We start from the raw sequence: 20,211 nt of genomic DNA, 5'->3' as shown, positions 1-20,211 counted from the left end.
TTAAAATCTGAGTGCATGGATCTGTCAAGGCATGAAGATGAAGGGGATACAAGCAAGCACATGAATGTTTCTTACCAGATTTACTGTGTGCATAAGACTATTGATGAAACTGGATAAGTTGATCATAGTACTCAAAACATGTACATTAAATCTGTAGCATTTCAAAGTTTGGTTTCTGAAATTTTGTTGGAACTGAATAGCAGATCAAATTACTGAGAATTCAAAGGCACATCACACAATTTTACATTAAACTCGCCTATATTTAATGGCCACGACAAGTAGGAAAACAGATTTCTAAACATTAGCTTCTTTCAGTGTCATCATTCTACCAAACTGTTGATTCAGACCTTCTTTTTCTGGTTGAAATTTTCACATCTCAGTTGCAATTCCACAAGGTCAGACACCATCAGTGTGTAAAGCTTTCATTCATATTTAGGCCGGAAACTGCCATCTGCTCCTTTTAATATTTTATCAGCAATGCTCCCAATATTTTTCTTCATAGCCTTCAGAGGATTTTCATGCAGGAGTATCTGTGTTAAATATTTCTGTCGTTTGATTTTGCTCTTGGTTTTATGTGACACATCAGGAATGGCATAGGAAATGACAAATTTCACAAAATAGATGATATGCTGAAAAAAGTTAATATAAATAAGATCAGTTAATCAGAATATATAGCCAGTTTTAGAGAGAGAGAGAGATAGTTCAGGTACTGAGATATGTGCCCTCATCCATTCCAGGCTTCTGTGATTTTATATACCCATCAATGTGGGCTTCCTCATTCATTTCAACAGAAGGAGACAATTTTAACATAAAATGAAATGTGCTCATATAAGGCCCTGCTGAAATGACAATGGAAGCATTTCTCCCAAGAATTGCTTGACTGATTGCTAAGGGACTTTCCCCCAAACATGTCCAGGGGACAAATCCTTGCATTTTCAGCTCAGCTGTAGGAAAATGTAAGACGTTAAAACTACTATCTGAGGCATCACAATGTGACAGCTGTCATGCAGTCCAATGACTTAAGCTCTGCTTTGGTAGTATGGAAAAGAAAGGGCTAGCACTAGAGTTACCACTGTGTACAGCAGGAGTGTCAAACATGCATTCTGGGGGCTGAATCAGGCCCCCCCGGAGGGCTCCTATCAGGCCCCTGAACAACTGGCTGTCATCTGCTTCTGTCTCCCTATCTCTGGCTTCCTTCTGCATAACAGCTTGCTTTACAAGACGTGCTCAGTCACACAGCTACAGAGCAAAACCTCTATTTTTTCCCATAGGCTGAGGTACCTCTCTTGGGGAGGAAGGGGAGGAAGGTAGAGCTTGTTTTTCCAGGCTCTGTCAATTGCACAGCAGAGCTACTGAGCCAAGCCTTCCTCCCTTCTATTGGCTAAGGCTTCTCTCCCCCCTGTCGCCTGGGTGAGGAAGGAAAGAGCCATAGCTTTGTTTGCCTAGTTCCCTGGATCCCATGGGAGAAATACAACGAAAACACCTTTAAGACTAACAAGTGCTAATGTTTTAAGCATATTTCAAGGTGTTTTTTAAAAAAAATTGTGTTTGTCTGTGTCCTTTATAAAGTTTATATCTTTGCTACCTAATCTTAAACAGGTACACTCATGGCCCAACCCAATATGGCCCAGTCCAACAAGGTCTCATTTATGTCAGATCCAGCCTTCATAACACCTGGTGTATAGGCTTTGGGGAACAGCTGGGTACTAAATGCTGATTTTCTAGCAGGTCTCAAAAATTATCAATTTTTAAAACTGAATCAGTCTCAGAGATAGGGCTAAGGAAGTTGCAGTCCATGTGATCATTACTGGGGCAGAGAAGGAGCTGTTGACAGTCACATGGGTTCATAAAGGGATGTTAGGGAAGCTTTGGAATAAGGAGATGAAAGACATGTTGGGTGATAACAGGCGGGCATTTGGGGGTGGATGGAAGGTGTCCCAAATTGGGATTGCTCAAAAAGTGCTGTTCTGAAGCCTCCACATGCTCCCCTGCAAGCCATCCCTGTCCCATTCATGGGGTAACATGGACATGTTCAGACAGCTGTTGAGCACCATTCCCAAAACTCAGCTTGGGGTTTCCCCCATATATTTTCAGTAGTCATGTGCATGCACGTGCATGTGCTCATTTTTTTTAAAGGTGGATGTGACTTGGGGCAGCTTGGTGGTTTCACACTGCCAAGGTGCCTTGCTTGGGCCCTTCCACTTCCAGATGTCAAGGAGGTTACTGGCATGTGGCTCAGATAGTTGAGTCACACTGTGGAGGCCGGAGGCCAGGGTGAGGACAGGACAAGAATGGGTGGCAGGTGCTTGTGTGTGGAAGGATTTTGTGATCAATTTCAAAGCTGTCTCTGAGTTGCCCCAAGTGCCAGTCTGTAATCACCCGTTGTGTACATGATTCTTTTAAATATAAAATATTAAAGACTCTTGAACAGTACAGCTCAGGATGAAGTGTACTGACCTCCATGACAATGATGAAAGATAATTTGGCTGCAATAACATGCCAGTAATAGATATTGTGTTCATACTGATGTTTATGTCCAGGAGGGTATCGAAAATCACGGTATCTAAAGAATAAAGCAGTCATTTCAATACTTTCTGTAATAACATGCTTAAGCCAGAAGGGGGAGCAAAATAGTGTCTGCCCATTTAATGCAATCTTCACTATAAGCAGAATTTAAGTAGAACAAAATGTACATCTAATTTTCAGAATAAGCTCAATCTCCTGAAATATATTTTCATTAGATACAATATAATGTATAGATAATATTTTAATCTTCTCTTTTGTCACCTGTCATTTTCTGTTACATTACGTTATCAAGCAGATTAACAAGTGACGACATTCTGATTATTTTAAAGATTAAGTATACTCAGTTTAAATGGAACTTGCCTGCATGTTGTTTGATTCTTAAACCATAGAAATACCGGCTTGCTTTCATTTCTGAAGTCTGATATAGCAAAGACTGAAAGTGTGTTGTTTATGTAGCCCTTCATGGTATAACTGCTATGATCCCCATAGGGAGGGACTGAAAATGACCAGTAATAAACCAGGCGAGGGATCATATCTGATGTAAAAGCAATGATCATTGCCTGCATTTCAAAAGAGAGAACAATGAGTACACTTTAACAAAATGGCCTGGAGAGAAATAATTTTTCTCTGCATCTTCCTGGGGAGGGGGTGGGATATGATTGTATCATTTTGATGCTGAACACATCCAAGTCTCTCAGTAAATGGCAGGCTAACCAGAAAACCTATTTTGTTATTATTCGGGTGCCTGTAACAAGCTATGTACAAAGGTTTGTGTTCCTTGGAGGAAAGGGAATGATATAAATGAAACAAAATAAGCTAGCCCTTTCTAGATCCCCTTTACTGAGCCCTCCTGCCAAGTAGCACTTTCCTTTCCAGATCATTACCATTTAATAGCTGCAACTATTTTGTTATTCCCCCAATATAGCCTCTTCTGTAAACCTAACCATTAGTTGTCCATTCTTTTCTTCCTCCTAACTTCCTACATCTTGTACATCAACAGAAGAACTTTCTCTCTCTCATATATTAGCAGAATTTAGGGGCACCAGTAATAAAGTTTAAGGTTTGTAGGATTTATATCCCACCCTCCCTGTTGAAGCAGGCTCACAGCGGCTCAATGTTGATGGGCAAAAGATTTAGAGCAGACAAAGGAAAGGTTCCCTGTGCAAGCACCAGTTGTTTCTGACTCTTGGTATTCGTGCTTTCACAACGTTTTCACGATAGACTCTTTACGGGATTGTTTGCCATTGCCTTCGCCAGTCATCTACACTTTCCCCCCAGCAAGCTGGGTACTCATTTTACAGACCTCGGAAGGATGGAAAGCTGAGTCAACCTCGAGCCAGCTACCTGAAAACCCAACTTCCACCGAGGACTGAACTCAGGTCGTGAGCAGAGCTTAGGACTGCAGTACTGCAGCTTTAACACTCTGCGCCACGGAGCTCTTCAGACAAAAGGAAATACTTATTTGGTCAATGGGTAAATGAAGGAATTCACTGCCAGTGCACACATCAGCACAGATGGTTTTAGAAGAGTATTAGAAGATTCATGGAGATTTAGTTATTGTATGGCAGTTACACACAGGAAATATATAATAATATAAAATATGTAACCAAGTTGATACAATGGGTATGCAAACCGACTGGGCAATCCTCCTAAATACTGATACCTAACTTTTCAACCCACTCAGTTGCAGCTAGGGTAAGTTCTGCTACATCTCCCTGGAATGCACAATGCTCACATTCCTGTGACAAATGGGAAATAGTTTTGCAGACTGCATCACAATTTAATTCGGGCCCTTGTATTTGACCCCATTCAAACAGCAGGTCTGCACAACTGCCAAAGCCTGTTCATATTCTATTAGACATCTTCCAAACTTTAAGTGGCAAGTCAGATCTTGAGGACCACTCATTAGTGTTTTTCAGGTTATGGATATTGGGTGGAACTGACTGCATCCATGTTCACGACCATTCATTCCCTAGAACATAATTTTGTGATTGCAGAATTTGTACAGATCTTATTGCTGAATAGGCCTGTGTCAACCATTTCTTTATGGATGGGCAACTCTCTGTTTCGGATGATCTTTCTGTATTCGCAAAGAAGAGCATCTTGTCTTTGGAGTTGCAGGGGAGAATTGAGGCACATCAATGGATAGTGGCTATGGGGAATAAGGGGAACTTCCTTATTCACAGGTAGTAAATTTCTGAATTCCAGCACCAAGAGGCAACATTAAAGGAAAGTCTTGGCCTCTATGTCCTGTTGTTGCTCCAGGGCAACTGGCTGACCACTGTGCAAGATAGAATGCTAGATAGGCCACTGGCCTGATCTAGCAAGGCTGTTTTTATATTCTTTTAAAAATGTACCCTAATTCTTCTTCAAGAAGCTGCAAGTAATGCATTTGATGTCTTGGTGACCCAATTATTAGCCACTGCCAGCCTACTTAGCTTCAGAAACAGAACTATGTCAAGTGTCTTCAGACCACTCTTTTGTCACATAATGAAACCCTAGTGGGTTTCAAAACAAATATCTAATTATGGGAACATCATGTGATATAATGGTATCACAGAGATGTCACCAAAACAAAAATAAGGACTTCATCTTCTATGTCAAGCAAAATGTTAATAAATGGTAGTTACAATATCCTGCATTCCTAGTACTCCCCAGTAACAAAATATTTTTCAGTTTTTCTTTCACAAACATTTTAAAAAATCTAAATTCAAAGTATTTTATCTGCACTGTGATATTGCCTTTCCTGTATGAGCTTTTCACAAAACCTTTCACTTTCAGCCTCATTTCAAATTCTTTCCCAATGTGATCTATACATAAGCATAATTAATTATCCTGTGCATTCAAAAGGAAACACTTTTCTCACCTCTAATCCATAGTTTTATGGATAAAACATGGGGTGGGGGGGAAAAACCTTAATCCCCATTTTCCAAGTTACAATCATTTTTTCCAATTATATTAGAACAAATTGAAAACTGGTTTTAAAATTGGTAACATGTGCTGGTATACTGAGGGCAGCTGTGCTGGATGAACTGATTGTTCCAAAATAGTTTTGCACAATGGAATTCACTGCCATAGGAGGTAGTGACAGCTACAAGTAATCCCCTTCAAGAGGGGATTGGATAAACATATGGACCAGAGGTCCATCAGTGGCTATTAGCCACAAGGTATAGATGGAACTCTCTGCTTGGGGCAAATGATGGTCTGTATTCTTGGTCCTTGGAGGGGGGGGGGGAGGCAACAGTGGGAAGGCTTCTAGTGTCCTGGCCCCACTGGTGGATCTCCTGATGGCACCTGGTTTTTTTCGCCACTGTGTGACAGAGTGTTGGACTGGATGGGTCATTGGCCTGATCCAACATGGCTTCTATTAAGTTCTTAATAGACATTTGTAGCTCTATGAGTGTTATAGAAACTAGTATGTGAAGTGGAAAGAAATAATATATTCTGTAAAAGAAGCACTAAAGCAATAATTGTGGGGAGCATGAAAAGCACAGATTTTCAGTTAGTGGGAACCTCTGTTGGTGGCAAAGCTACCCGACTTATTTTCCAAAACTGCTCATTTTCCAGTCACTGTAAATGTTGTCACTAGGCTATCAACTGATGGGGGGAATGGTAATTGATCACTTAAACGTGCATATATTTGCATTTGAATAAATACTGAACCAAGAGAAAAAAAACTTATTATCTTTGTTTACAGCAGGCATAATCTTTTGCTTAAAGAAGCGAATACCTTTTAAGATGCTGTGAAAGACCACTGATTTAAGATCTTTTTTAAAAAAACAAAAACAAACTGCTGCCAGTTAACCAGGGATAGCTTTTTAACAAAATAAAACCTTTTTGTCAATTAATGTAATTGATTAAACACCAAAATGCTGCAGCCCTAGTTGCTCTACTTGCACAAATCTCTTTGTAGTCCTTTTCCTTAGATATAATTTTCTTTTATCAGCTCCTGGGGATAAAATAGGAAGCTGAGACAGGATGTCACAAATTTTGTTTTATATTATCGTGAAGAATTCAGGCAAGCATATATCCAGGTGGGCAGCCATGTTGGTCTAAAGTTGGTCTAAATTTTGAGTCCAGTGGCACCTTGAAGACCAATTTGCTCATACAAGAGGTGAAGCGCCTTCACGGTGTGCCATATGAAAGATCCAAGAGGGCAGCCGTGTTGGTCTGAAGCAGCTGAACGAAGTAGGAGTCAAGTTGCACCTTTAAGACCAACCAATTTTTATTTAGAAAGTAAGCTTTCATGTGCTCTTAAACACACTTCATCAGATGAGGAATCCAGCACAGTGAGCAAAGCCATACATAGCTGAGCAGAGCCATACATAGCTGGTAGGCAGTGGCCCAGAATGCAACATGGTACAGATTTAAGAACCAATGACAGTGATGTAAAATTATCTGGTAGGCAGTGGTTTAGAATGTAAAATGGTACAATGACAGAATAGTAAAATTAACAAATTGAGCAAATATTTGATCTGAGTAGCATGAGCATGCTACTGAGTATGCTTAAGCGCACACGAAGTGTACTGATGAAGTGTGCTTAAGTGCACACGAAAGCTTACATTCTAAATAAAAATTGGTTGGTCTTAAAGGAGCAAATTGACTCCTGCTTTGTTCATATGAAAGTCTTGTTTAAGAAGATTTGCAAGGCAGCACCTGGGCCTGTGACACTGGTGTAAATTAACTCTCCAGCCATCTTGATGCTTACCTAATGGCACCTTTAAGACCAACCAAAGTTTACTCAAGGTATGAGTTTGCACACAAAAGCTCATGCCTTGAATAAACTTTGGTTGGCTTCCTAGAAGCCCAGTAGCCCAGCCTAGTCTGATGTCATCAAAACCTGGAAGCAAGGTAGGGTTGGCTATGGTTAGTATTTGGATGGAAGACAACCAAGGAAGACTGGGGTTGCTATGCAGAGGATGGCAACGGCAAACCACTTCTGCTCATCTCTAGCCATGAAACCCGCATGGTCCAAGAGTCACCATGAGTTGGTTGTGACTTGACGCTTCTTTTCCTCCTCCTCCTCCTTCTCTTGATTTGTTTGTCAAAAGAAATTACAGATAATGAAAGTATAAAACTTAGACTAAAGATTACCTCCCTGACTGAAAGAGCTGAAATTTAAAGTACAAACTGTAGTTGCTATAAGAATGCACTTACATTTGTGACCACGGCAAGAATAGCTATTCCTTGCATGATTGGCTGCCATGCTCCTATGTCCTGAGCTTTTTGAGGAATCAAACGCCTGAACTGTGTTGTAATCTTCCAGGCATCCACACGTATTTCCAGCAAATTGTTAATAAGGGCCAAGAGCGGGGCCAGGGGAAATGATGCCACAAATAAGGTCACAAATCCAAACTGTATAACTGCCAAAGAAAAACACAACATGCAGTGGTGATACATTTAGCATTTTGCCTTTTCAGAGAGCAGAGCAGTGTATCCCTGTGGTTAACCACAGGACGGCTCTAGGTTGCCCATACATCATAAACATGGGCTGTTACATCCCAGAAATGTGGAACTACAAAGTAGAAATTGTGCAACCCTCAAAGAAAAGGAGGGGGGAGGGGAATACGAAACAGAATCTGTGAATTAATCACTACAGATTTTTTTTTTGTTGACTTCCAAATATCCTTTGGCTGTATGTTCTTGATGAAAGGAAGCAGCAATATATAATTTAGATGTTATGATAGCATTTAAACAGAAGCTAATACAGCTATCCTGACCATGAGCCAAAGCCTTACATATGTAGGGCCCTCATCTCATGAAGAGAATGCATTACGGGCTTGTTGGGATTTTCTGTTGTGCATGAGGAATATCCTGCCACTGATAAAGACAACTGTGCTCATGTGAGGTTATGCATAATGTCTCACATACAACTCCAGGGAACTTCATTGTGTCACAATTAAAAAAAAAACTCAAGGAAAAAAATCTAACCTTCCAATTTTCACAAGTTTGTAAATGCTTATTTCTTCAGTCATTTATTTAGAAATGTTTTTGGATCCAGATTATGTCACAAAATAAATTGCTGGCTTACCCATTTCAAGATACTCATAAAACAATCCAAGTTTTCCAATCGGTTGCAGGTGGTAGTCTTGTTCCCAGCGTAGGACAATCATTTCTGACTGAGCAGTGGTGCAGCATCTTCCGACCAGATTCTTAAACCATCTATGAGTTTTGATCATGCCAAGATTTAGTCTATCTTTTAAAGAGTGTCCTATCATAAATATTTTGTTCTTAAGGAACAACAAGCAGGAGACTGCAAGACTTGTGGTGAAATTCCCGTCTTTTTGTTCCCCCCTCCCATGCTGGGCTGCTGACTTGCCAACCAGCCCATTCACCAGCCTATAGAGCAGCCACCCATGGCTCCCTGACTCACACAGCAGTGGGGGCAGCTATAATTACCCCATCTCTCCACCACCACAGTGCCAGCGCCTCCACCTGCCTGGCTCATTCAGTGGCAACTCCAGGTTCCTCAGGTCCTCAGAAGAATACCCATATCTGAACCTTGTCCAGTTTTCTGGGTCTATTGAGAAACCAGCATGGTATTGTGGTTAAGAGTGGCAGACCCTAATCTAAAGAGCTGGGCTTGATTTCCCCACTTCACATGAAGCCTGCTTGGGTGACCTCTGGCTAGTCTCAGTTCTCTTAGAACTCTCTCAGCCCTACCTACATCGCGAAGTGCCTGCTGTGGGAAGTAAAAGGAAATTGTATGCCACTCTGAGACTCCTTACAGTAGAGAAAAGCAAGGTAGAAAGTAGAGAAAAACAAGGTCTTCTCATGAGGGCCAGGTTCAGATTAGATACAGGATAGGTTTGACCATTCACTTATGCAAGCTTGTCTCACACTCAAGATCAAGACAAACTGAATATTACACAGTGCTAGGGCTGGATTCAGATGACCAATTTGAGCCAACAAAGGTACATCCCCCCAGGTGGATTAAAAAGTCAAGGTCAGACATGCACAGCTGCCATCCATTCCACTATCGCACTCGCCTGTCCTCCAGTGTCTCTGAGATGGATCAAATAGCTACCAGTAGGGAAGTGGTAGCAAAATCTTCTTCCACACCCTTCCCATGTTTCCAGGCATGTGACCACAGGTGAATCCACCAATCTGCTCTAGGCACTCACTTGTGTTCTTTTTTAAAAAAAAATCACTGCCACTGTGTGCATGAGTGCATGGTCACTAAAAATGTAAGGGGGAAAAAACCACCAAACTGCACTAAGGGGATGGTGCGCAACAACCTTGTGAATGCACCAAAGTGCCCCCCCCCCAGTGATATACGGACGCCTCATGTGGGAGTGTGTGAACAGGATTTGTCCACTCCATTTCGGTGTGGTGCAATTTGAGATGCCTCCCATGCTCACGGGGCTTTCCCTGACACTGTATTTTTAATCAAAAATATTTATCATCATTTTGAGTTTCAGAGGTAAAACGGTAGAGTAAGGGAAGGAAGTAGCTTGATCCTTTCCTTTCCAGTTGCTTTTCCAAATTTTTCCTATTCTCCTCTTTTATCCAGGAGGAGTAAAAAATACCTATATTTCCCAGATAAAACACAGTTTTGGAGAGTGGAACAGCCAAAGAAGAAAGCATGAAGCAGCCCCAATCCTCTGTTTTAATTTTTAAAAGAAAACATCCGAATAAATATATATGTAATTGTGCTCAATGTATAGTGGGACCCTCAATACCACATAAATTGAGTAAATTAGAACTGTGGAATTTTATTCCCAACAGGTAGAGTTTCAAATCCTTACAAAAGTACAATGATTCTACAGATTCATTCTTTTTAAATGGCAATATTCTTCCTTCTGGTTTTTTGTGTGTCCAATTTCAAAAAGTAATATAGTACTGTAAATTAATACAATATGTAAACTCTCTGTCTAACAGCAATGCTAGCACCTATCCTTTCCTCAGCACAAGAGAATTGTGAAGTTCTGTGTGGATGGGGTAGATCATATTTTTTCCAGAGTAGTCAACAGGAACTAAAGTTTCATTTGCTTGGTACAGAGCAACTTGTTATAGAAGTAATCAATCTGGCTCTAAAGCATCTACATCAAGCCAATTAATGCTATTTACTCTCTGTTGGATGCCAGTTGAATTGTTGTCCGAGAAGATATTAGCTGTCTTAAGCCTTCATCATAGAACCCATTTATTCAATCAATTTTAAAATGTTTGCTTTATTTTCAGTGCTTCTTATGTTTAGAAAGCATTACAAAAACGACAGCCTTCAGAACATATCTTCTTTACAGTTGAACTTCAGTGATATATTAAACATCTTTTATATGCTATCAATCATCATGACAAGCTTATAGAAGACCCCCCCCCGCAATTAATTCTTAAAAAACTAAATGTTATCTGCAAACATTTCCCCTGAGTTTGCTGAACCCTAAATCATAACAGCAGCAGCTCATAGTGTAGATATGCTCATCTGCAGACTCCAGCTCTTAGCACATATATACCCGCATAGACTCCAACTCTTGGAATATATGCCAAGAGCTGCAGTGTGTGCAGAGATACATACATACATATATATACATACATATATATACATATATACATACATATATATATACATATATATATATATACACACACACACACACACACACACACAATTGTAGAATGTAACTCCTACAAAATGTATAATGTCCCAATAAGCTATTTGTATGTACTAATGCAACACCCTCCAAAGAAGACAGAATGCAAACAGCAGCTCCCCAGGGCTGTTAGACTGTGTGTGTGTGTAAAAATGAATAAAGCAGAATAAACAGACCGAAATCTGCATACCAATATGGCACCAACAATATTTACTTACGGAAGAAGCACTTCTTGAATGTTATTCCAGATTGCTTTCCCTCCCATTATTATTGTCAGCTGTGTTGTAAGTTCAAGGAGACATCCACCTGGATCACACTAAGGATGAAATAGGCAGGGGAGGGAAAAGGGATTATATTTGCATGAAATTCCCTCAGTGAGTGTTCCTGACCAAAGTTTTAATTGTTGTTTTATATCTTTGAATGCATTTTAGCTCTGTTCTGAATTAGTATAATGGAGGGGTTTTTTTTGGGGGGGGGGGTTTAAAATATTATTATTTATGTTTTAATTTGTTTGCTTCCTTAGTGGCTCCTGCAATGGCAGAAAGTTAGAATCTAAATTTTATAAAATAAGATTTTTTAAAAATTAGGAGCTCTATGTGGCAAGCTGTTAAACTTATGATTAGAAGCTCTCATGGATGAAAGCGATGTACCACAGGGTGCTAGAGTGAGGAATGAATTAGATGAAATTGAGGGGGGGGGAGCTGGCTGGATCTAATGTTGTGTTTTTGCTTATTTGTTTTTTTGACTGAGACACTTTCAAAGTCTTTTACAGCACACAAAATAATGGCAGTATTTTCTATAGCAGTATTGCCTCTTGCTGTATCCATAACATTGTGCAAAGTAACAAAATTAGAAATTATTCTAATTAAATATTAGCAGCAGTCTTCAGACTGTTTGCTTCCAATTAGTAATGGCAACCCCTCCCCCCACCTATCTGGAATGAACTAAACTAGCAACGGTTTTGCAGGGGGAAGGATAAAATGTATAGCATTTCTAAGCCCATTCTAAAGATGACACATTTCCATGGATGGAAATGGCAGATTTCCAAAGACATCACTGGGTATCCAAAAACCTCCCATGGTCTACCTGTAAATCTTGCCTTGCCTCTTCCCAAATTACTTACACCCTCAGTAACTGGGAAGCCTTTCAGGAAGCCTCTTTGTGTTGGCCTCGAACACTGAAATGGCAGCATCTCCAGCATCAGAGGGATGAATCCAATTAATGTCTTGACTGGTGACAAGGGAGGCTGGAGTCCCCTTTGATCACCAAAATGACCATGTTGTTGATTAAGGGACCATCATGGAAAAACATTATATGGGATAGGGGATGTAGTAGGGAAGAGAACTGGGTAAGATTGAGTGAAAAAGTTGACTGGACGTAGCCCACAGCCACAGATACTTTAACATGTTTTCCAGGATGTACTTGATATATTCACTGAATTCCCTAGAACCTACAGGTACCTCTTGTGCCTGAGATTGCAATGTCTGTATTCATGACAGTGTCCTAGGTACAAGGAAACTTGGAACGCATTCCAGGGTCCCTGGCTTTTAGGGCACTGTTGTTTCAGTGTTCACTGTCCATAGGAGTCATGGATTTGTCTCTGTGAGGTTTATCTATCATTGCAGCTGTGAAAAGAATCTACCTACTCCCTAAGCTCTTTTTAATTTCAAAAAGGCCAGTGAGGTAAGCTAACACCTAGCTTGGTCCTAATTAGAGACAGGCATGACCTGAAAAACAAACAGCAGTTTGAGCACAAACTGGGCTGGTTTGTTTCAAACTGGTTCATTTGGTCACGTCATTCCCGAACCCCAAACAAGGCAGCTTTTTTCCATGGAGGTTCAGGTGGTTTGTTTTGCAGTTTGTTCTCCAGACAGCCTGGCGCCAATTCAATCAATTCCTAGGCAACTTTGGGGTGGACTTGTGAAGAGCCCTAGAAACACCAACAGCAGTTGTCCACAACTCAGTAGGCAACTCTGAGAGCCAACCACAGAGCTCCCATTCTACTCCCATAGAGCAGAATGGGAGCAGATTATACACCCTGACGCAGCTGCTTTCACTTTGCAGCACAAAGGGAGAAGAGTTAGTTGTGTCAGAGCAGAAGAATTGGTTGCTGCATGGCTGACTTAGGGGAAGCTTTGAGGGACTCCTTCCCCATCCCCCACAGAGGGGCTTTTTCAAACACCACTCCCAGCTGGGAAGGTCTTCTTTGCTGTGGTTTTAGGGGCCAAATCTGAAGCTAGAGCTGAGCTTCCCTGGGGGTACCTGTTTTGGGTGACTATAACTCAGACATCCGAAATCCAATCTTTGCCAAACTTAGAGGGTGGGTGGAAGAGAGCCTGCTGAAGACTTTCTGCGAGTTTGGCATCTCTAACTCATGGGTGGGCTTTTCTACTACTTCCTGAGCTAAATGACCAACAAACCAGTTTGGGGGAAAAGGTGCTTCATGTAAGTTCATGGTTTGTGCAATCAAACAGTGAACTAACACAAACCACCATTTTTCCCAATTCATGCCCATCCCTAGTCCTAATACCTCTAGTTATTGGGAAACACACGTGCAATGGGCACTTCATACATACCTCTTCGTTGCGGTATTTTCCAAGCCAATAAACTGGGTCACCAGGGTAACCTACAAATTTACCCTTAAAAAATGCAATATAGAAGCATGAAGAATAATAGTTGACAAATTGGAATAAGAACATCTTCATGGTCAGGCTGTTTTCATAATCACTCTGCGTCCTTGGTAGTTCTGTAGTTTATGGCATGAGAAAGAGAGAAATTATTAACCCAAGAACACCTTTGAAGACAAATATATATGCATCATGCAACCTTGAATACAATTTACACTATTATAACATAGATTATTTAGAGATGCCTAATACACTGTAGCTATTATGCTAATTCCATGACCATGCGTTACAAAAGGGAGGGGGCAATTTTTGCTTTTCTGCAAATGAACAAGCAGCAATTCTCAATGCAAAAATGCCTCCAGCAGATTCAATAATGAGCATAACATTTTGATGTGATGCAAATGAAAAAAAATATTTAAATACAGCTACTTTAGATGTACCAAATTAGGACAGTTCATTTAATATAAATGACCTGGATGGAAAGAAAACCAGCTTGTTTTCAATAGTGTCTATATTTACTAAGAAAAGAAACCTTTAGAACAATGGTTCTTTTCCTATTTATTTACGAGAAAATGGCCACTCTAAACAATAGGTTATACAATTGAATGTGTTATGCATTACTGATCCATTTTCATAAACCTGGAATTATAGTAATCTTCTGTGCTTTGTCAGTTTCCCAAATATATTGCTGTAAACAACTGATTTTTCATGCTGGCTATACCAGGATTACTTAGGCATGGAGATGAATGCCATATTTCTTTGATAACAAACAGTCCGAATTTTAAATGCTTAACAGTCATTGCAAGGATGAGAAAATTGTAAAATACATGGTGGAAGTACTCTATTTGTTAGCATTCCCATTTATAAACATAAGATTTCATTGGGATATTTCACTGAGAATTTTGTGTGTTGGGATACTCGATAATCTTACCAAAGTCAGTAATCATGATTGCTACTTTCTCATAGATCATATTCAGAATCATAATGATTATGAAGTTGATGACTGAAGCAGAGATTGAAGTTGCTGCCTGTGGAGTTAGATACTTCTGGATTGCTTCCGTCCCATTAATGTGCTTTGAGAGTGTTGCCGAAAACACCAGAAACACAGAGAGCCGGTACACAATTATGCCAATCACTGAGGCAATAATGAGCAAGATCTGAAGGCAAAAAAGAACAAATTTATTCTGAATTAGCATATGATATGCACATGTACAGAAAAAAAAACGAGACCACCACCCAAAATGTCTATATTGTGGAAAAGGCAAAACAAAAACAAAACGCAACCCATGGTGTGCTACAAGTGCATTTGAATACCAAAAATCTGTCTTAAAAATACAAGAATACAGCACAGAAAGCAACGGATTGCAATGATTTGGTTGTGATTTATCTGGATTCTCCATACTAACTGAGTGAAAGAACCATTTTACTTCTGGAGAAAATGACTAATGTGGAAGCAAGTCTGCAGCCATGATGATAACATGATGGCTCCCTTCTTTCCTCTATTGAAAAAGCATTACAATAGTGAAGGAAAACTAAGATAGTAGCTCCTCCCCCCCCCTCTTCAATGCAATACAGGAGGAAGTGCTGCTGCTCACCTACATAGCCCAGGGTGGCAAGCAAACAGCAAACTGTATTCCCTGCACCCATGCAATTCAGCAACATTATGCTTGCTGCAGGGCAGAATAAGTGAGACTGTGACTGATTCCTCACTGGCAGAAGCCCCAGGGCTTCTGCTTGAGCTGGCTCAAGCAATCAATTCCCCACCAGTTGCTGCACGGGCACCTTTTGATCCATGGCTACCTTCCATGCCACTCTCAGTGACCAGGTCTGGTTTTGTGGAGATCCAGGGGAATGGGAAGTAGCCATGGATTGAAAGGCACCTGTGCAGCAACTGGTGGGGAATTGATCACTTGAGCTGGCTCAAGCAGAAGCCTGGGGGCAGAGCAACTGCCAGTGAGGAATCAGTCTGTATCTTTCCTTCCAATGCAGCCATGCATGAACCTGATGTTCTTTGGAAGAAAAGAATGGCTGGGTTTCTCCCCCTAAACCTGTATTTTGGTATTTAAAATCTGTCTTTTGCTTTATTTCACTTGTTTTCTCTGAGGCTTTTAGCCAATATCTTGCTCAGGCTGCAAGTTTTTTTGCAATATTACCTAATTCTTTTATCTCAAGTCACTCTAACTATACTTCATGTTAAACCCAATAAATATTATTAAACAATATTCCTATGAACATGTTGAGCAAAGGCAACATACTCCTGATATGGGCAAGACGTGAAGGACTTAGAGGAAGGAATGACACTCTTGCTTCAAGAAAGTAAAATCCTGTGCCTCTGAAGGATGCTCTTGTCATCAGCATCTTTCATCTAAGGATTTTTATCCCACTATGGGAAAGTTCCTTTCACTCACACTGACATGATACCCGTGGGAGACAAATTTATTAGAAGATATGCTTTCACATTTATTTATTTCTGTAAATTTATATTCTGCTGTTTCCCATGAGGGCTCAGGGCGGAGTCCAACATAATAAAACCATTAAAACCAACAATAAAACATCAGTACAATAAAATGATTAAAACAATAGATCAGAATTAATTTAGGATGGCCTGGATGGTATGAGCACATAAGGCATAATTATCGTAGGCAACTTAGATTGCCCAAAGATGTCAGCAGTATCGGCCCTAACCAAGGTGGCAATCATTGCTAGGAGGCCAGTTAGATGGTATAATAAGATGAGGACGCCCGCTTGCCTCAACCATAGGCCTGGCAGAACATCTCCGTTTTACAAGCCCTCCAAAATGGTAACAAATCTCGAAGGACCCGAATCTCTGTAGGGAGCTGATTCTACCAGGTCGAGGCCAGGGCTGAGAAAGCCCTGGCCCTGGTTGAGGCAAACTGGACGTCCTTTGGGCCAGGGATGGTCAGAAGATGTTGACTGGCCAATCATAATGGCCTTCTGGGCTCATATGAGGAGAACGACCCTTGGAACTTACTGTGAGGGGTCCTTCTCCTAAGAGGATAGGAGGACATCTTGGGTGTTTCCCACCTTCCAATCAGGGAGGCAGGAATCTAAAATCTTCCTCTTCCTGTGGCTGTGGGAACCACCCTCTTGCTCAGTTCAGGTGACTCCGAGAAGCAGTATGGACAACTTAACCTATATATAAAGAGTAAACTGCAACTTTAAGGCAAAAATTTTGCTATGAAACAACTGGTGTAAAGAGAAAAAGCAAGCCACAGTACCTGACCTAATAGAACATTGGAAATTTGATGTCGAGAAAAGAGAGGAGAAAATAACACTCCACAGATAGGGCGATAGAAGGGAGGGCAAGATGTCCTCCTATCCTCTTAGGAGAAGGACCCCTCACGGTAAGTGCCAAGGGTCGTTCTCCCTAAGAGGCGGAGGACATCTTGGGTGCTCCCAGAGCAGTGTGTTAGTCAGGGAGGGATCGCCCTAATCCGATAGCACATGCTGCAATATTTGTCTGCCAAAGGCTGCGTCCGCAGAGGCATAAGCATTCAGCTTGTAATGGCGAATGAACGTGGAAATAGAAGACCATGTGGCTGCTTTACAAACTTCCTCAACCGAGGCGTTCTTATCAAATGCTGCGTTGGTTGCCACACTTGTCGAATGAACAGTAATCCCAATGGGTACTTTGAGATGCATTGCTTTCTATGCCTCTGCTATGCACTGCTTAATGGAATAACTTATTGCCGCTTTGGACATTTTCTGGCCCAGTCTGGGAGATGCTATATTGATGAACATAGAATCTGACTTGCAAATATGTTCAGTTCTGATCAGATAAACCTTGATTGCTCTGCGTACATCAAGCGTATGCCATACTCGCTCCTTGTAATGGTTGGGATTTGGGCAAAAGGATGGTAAGTTGATTTCCTGGTTTTTATGAAATTTAGAAGAAACCTTCGGCTGAAAAGTAAGGTCTGTGTAGAGGACCACCTTATCCTTGTGAAATACACATAACAGCTTAACAGATAGAGCCCCGAGCTTGGAAACTCTTCTGGCCGATGTTACTGCCACCAGAAAGATAACCTTCATACGCAGCATCTTCAAAGGAACCGACATTAGAGGCTCGAATGGTGGGTTAGTTAAAGCTGAGAGTACTGGATTTAGTCGCCATGTAGGAAAATGGAGAATTTGATGAGGAGAAGTTAGTGAAGCTCCTGTAAGAAAACGGCGAATGTAAGGATGAGATGATAACTTGAACCCCTCCACCTGCTGAAGAACAGATGATAGGGCTGCCAACTGACGTCGAAGTGTAGCTGGTTTAAGACCCGAACGTAAACCATCCTGGAGAAATGGAAGGATCTTCGGAATAGAAGGCTGTAATGGGTCCACATCCTTTCTCCGACACCATCTGTGGAAGGCTTTCCATGAGGCGTTGTATATCTGCGTAGTGGAATCTTTTCTGGAGGCTAAAATAGTGCTTGCTACCTCTGTTGTATAACCCAGATCTAGCAACGATCTCCTCTCAACCTCCACAAGGTCAATCGCAGTCAGTTGGGATGTGGATGCCACACCGGCCCCTGTGATAGTGCGTCTGGCCACATTGGTAGATGGAGTGGTTCCATTATTGACATCTGGTGGCTTGATGAAAACCAAGGACGTCGAGGCCAGCAGGGAGCAACCAGTAAGACCTCGGCTCTCAGATGATTGACTCTTCTGAGTAGTTTTGGAATGACAGGAATCGGAGGAAAGGCGTAAAGAAGACCTTGAGGCCACGGGGATGTTAGAGCGTCTGTGGACTCTGCCTGTCTGTGGAAGAATCTCATGAAGAACTTTGGAAGTTGGTGATTTTGACTCGATGCAAACAGATCCATGATCGGTAGACCGAAATGATCCACTATTTTTTGAAACAATTTGTTGAGTGACCACTCCCCAGATTGAATGTTCTCTCTGCTGAGCCAGTCTGCCTTGATGTTGCAGATCCCCTGAATGTGTTCCACTCTGACTGACTTCACATGCTCTTCCGCCCAGCTGAACAACTTCACGGCCTCCTTGTGGAGAGAGGAGGACCTGGATCCCCCTTGATTGTTTAAATAGGCCTTGGCCGCTATGTTGTCCGTCCGGACTAAAACATGTTGACCGATGATCTGATCCCGGAAGTGAAGCAATGCTAACCAGATGGCCCAAAGCTCCAATAGGTTGATCGGGAATTTTGTTTCCCTGGGAGACCACTGGCCTTGCATGGGTTTCTCGTCGAGAGTCGCCCCCCAACCTGAAAGACTGGCATCTGAGAAGATCTGCATCTCCTTCTCCACGCAGTAAATCTTCCCCTGGCGTAGATTGGCATCTATTGTCCACCAATATAGGTTCTCCTTCACCTCCAAAGGTACTGTAAGAGACAAGGCATGCTTCTCCATAATCTGAAGCTGGTAAGGGCGTAAAAAACATCTGCAATGACCTGGTGTGAAAACGCCCCCACTGGACTGCCTTGAGATTCGAGACCAACGGACCCATGAGTCTTGCCAAGGTCTGGAGGGACGACGATCTTTCCTTGATCACCTGTTGTACCAATGTCTTGGTCCTCAGCACCTTGTCCTCTGGAAGGAAGAGAGAATCCCGGTTTGTGTCGATGACCAAGCCCAGGTGTTCCAACTTCTGTGTCGGGCGTAAGTGGCTCTTGGAGAGGTTGACTATAAAGCTGTGCTGTTGAAGACAACTGATGGTGTGTTGGACATCTTGTAAGGCGCTCCTCCTCGATGATGACCTTATCAACAAGTCGTAGAGATACGGGTGTACATGTATCCCCTGTTGTCTGAGAAGAGCTATTATGTTCACCAGTACTTTGGTGAACACCCTGGGTGCTGTTGCCAGGCTGAAGGGCAGAGCCCTGAATTGGAAGTGCGATCCGTTCACGCAGAAACGAAGGAACTTGCGGTGTGCCAGCAGAATCGGGATGTGAAGGTATGCTTCTGTTAAGTCCAAGGATGTCATGTAGTCCTGATGATGAAGAGCTTCTGTTAAGGATTTGATGGACTCCATGCGAAAGTGGTGGAGTTTGATGGCCCTGTTCAGAAACTTCAAATCCAAAATTGCTCTCCAGTCCCCGTTTTTCTTGGGAACCATGAAAAAAATCGAATAGACACCTTGACATCTCTGATTCTGTGGTACTGGCTCTATTGCCGCGCACTCCAATAGATGATGAATTGCTTTGAAGGTGATGTCTCTCCTGGTTGGGTTTGAACGAAGAGGAAATATAAGGAAGCGATCTGGGGGAGCTCTCTTGAATTCTATGGCATATCCCTGAGAGACAATTTCTAAAGTCCAAGAATCGGCTTGTGAGGTCGCCCAAGCCTGATGAAAATGTAGAAGGCGACCCCCAACGGGAATGGAAGTCCAGTCAAGTTTTATTGGACTTGGGATCCTTGTCTGGCTTATCCGATCTGTCGGGCTGGTGCCTCTGGAATCTCGGGTTATTAAAATTTTTGCGAAAATTTTGTCTCGACTGT

General features: G+C 41.8%; 1 protein-coding gene across 1 annotated transcript in view; it reads right to left on the bottom strand.

Annotated features, from left to right (window-relative positions):
- Nucleotides 1-239: 239 nt before the first annotated feature.
- Nucleotides 240-20,211, bottom strand: part of ANO6 (anoctamin 6) — a 127,944-nt gene continuing 107,972 nt past the window's right edge. Inside the window, exons 13-20 of the mRNA XM_060244948.1 lie at nucleotides 14,676-14,901; nucleotides 13,694-13,863; nucleotides 11,336-11,433; nucleotides 8,558-8,688; nucleotides 7,684-7,889; nucleotides 2,887-3,086; nucleotides 2,458-2,563; nucleotides 240-629 (exon numbers count right to left, since the gene is read on the bottom strand). Coding sequence (XP_060100931.1) covers nucleotides 423-629; nucleotides 2,458-2,563; nucleotides 2,887-3,086; nucleotides 7,684-7,889; nucleotides 8,558-8,688; nucleotides 11,336-11,433; nucleotides 13,694-13,863; nucleotides 14,676-14,901 — 1,344 coding nt within the window. The 3' untranslated portion in view covers nucleotides 240-422. The remainder of the gene's footprint in view (nucleotides 630-2,457; nucleotides 2,564-2,886; nucleotides 3,087-7,683; nucleotides 7,890-8,557; nucleotides 8,689-11,335; nucleotides 11,434-13,693; nucleotides 13,864-14,675; nucleotides 14,902-20,211) is intronic.

Source organism: Heteronotia binoei, chromosome 8 (assembly GCF_032191835.1).
Source record: "Heteronotia binoei isolate CCM8104 ecotype False Entrance Well chromosome 8, APGP_CSIRO_Hbin_v1, whole genome shotgun sequence".
Classification (NCBI taxonomy): domain Eukaryota; kingdom Metazoa; phylum Chordata; class Lepidosauria; order Squamata; family Gekkonidae; genus Heteronotia; species Heteronotia binoei.
The sequence above is the reverse complement of the archived record's forward strand: the minus strand, read 5'-3'. Positions and strand labels throughout refer to the sequence as shown.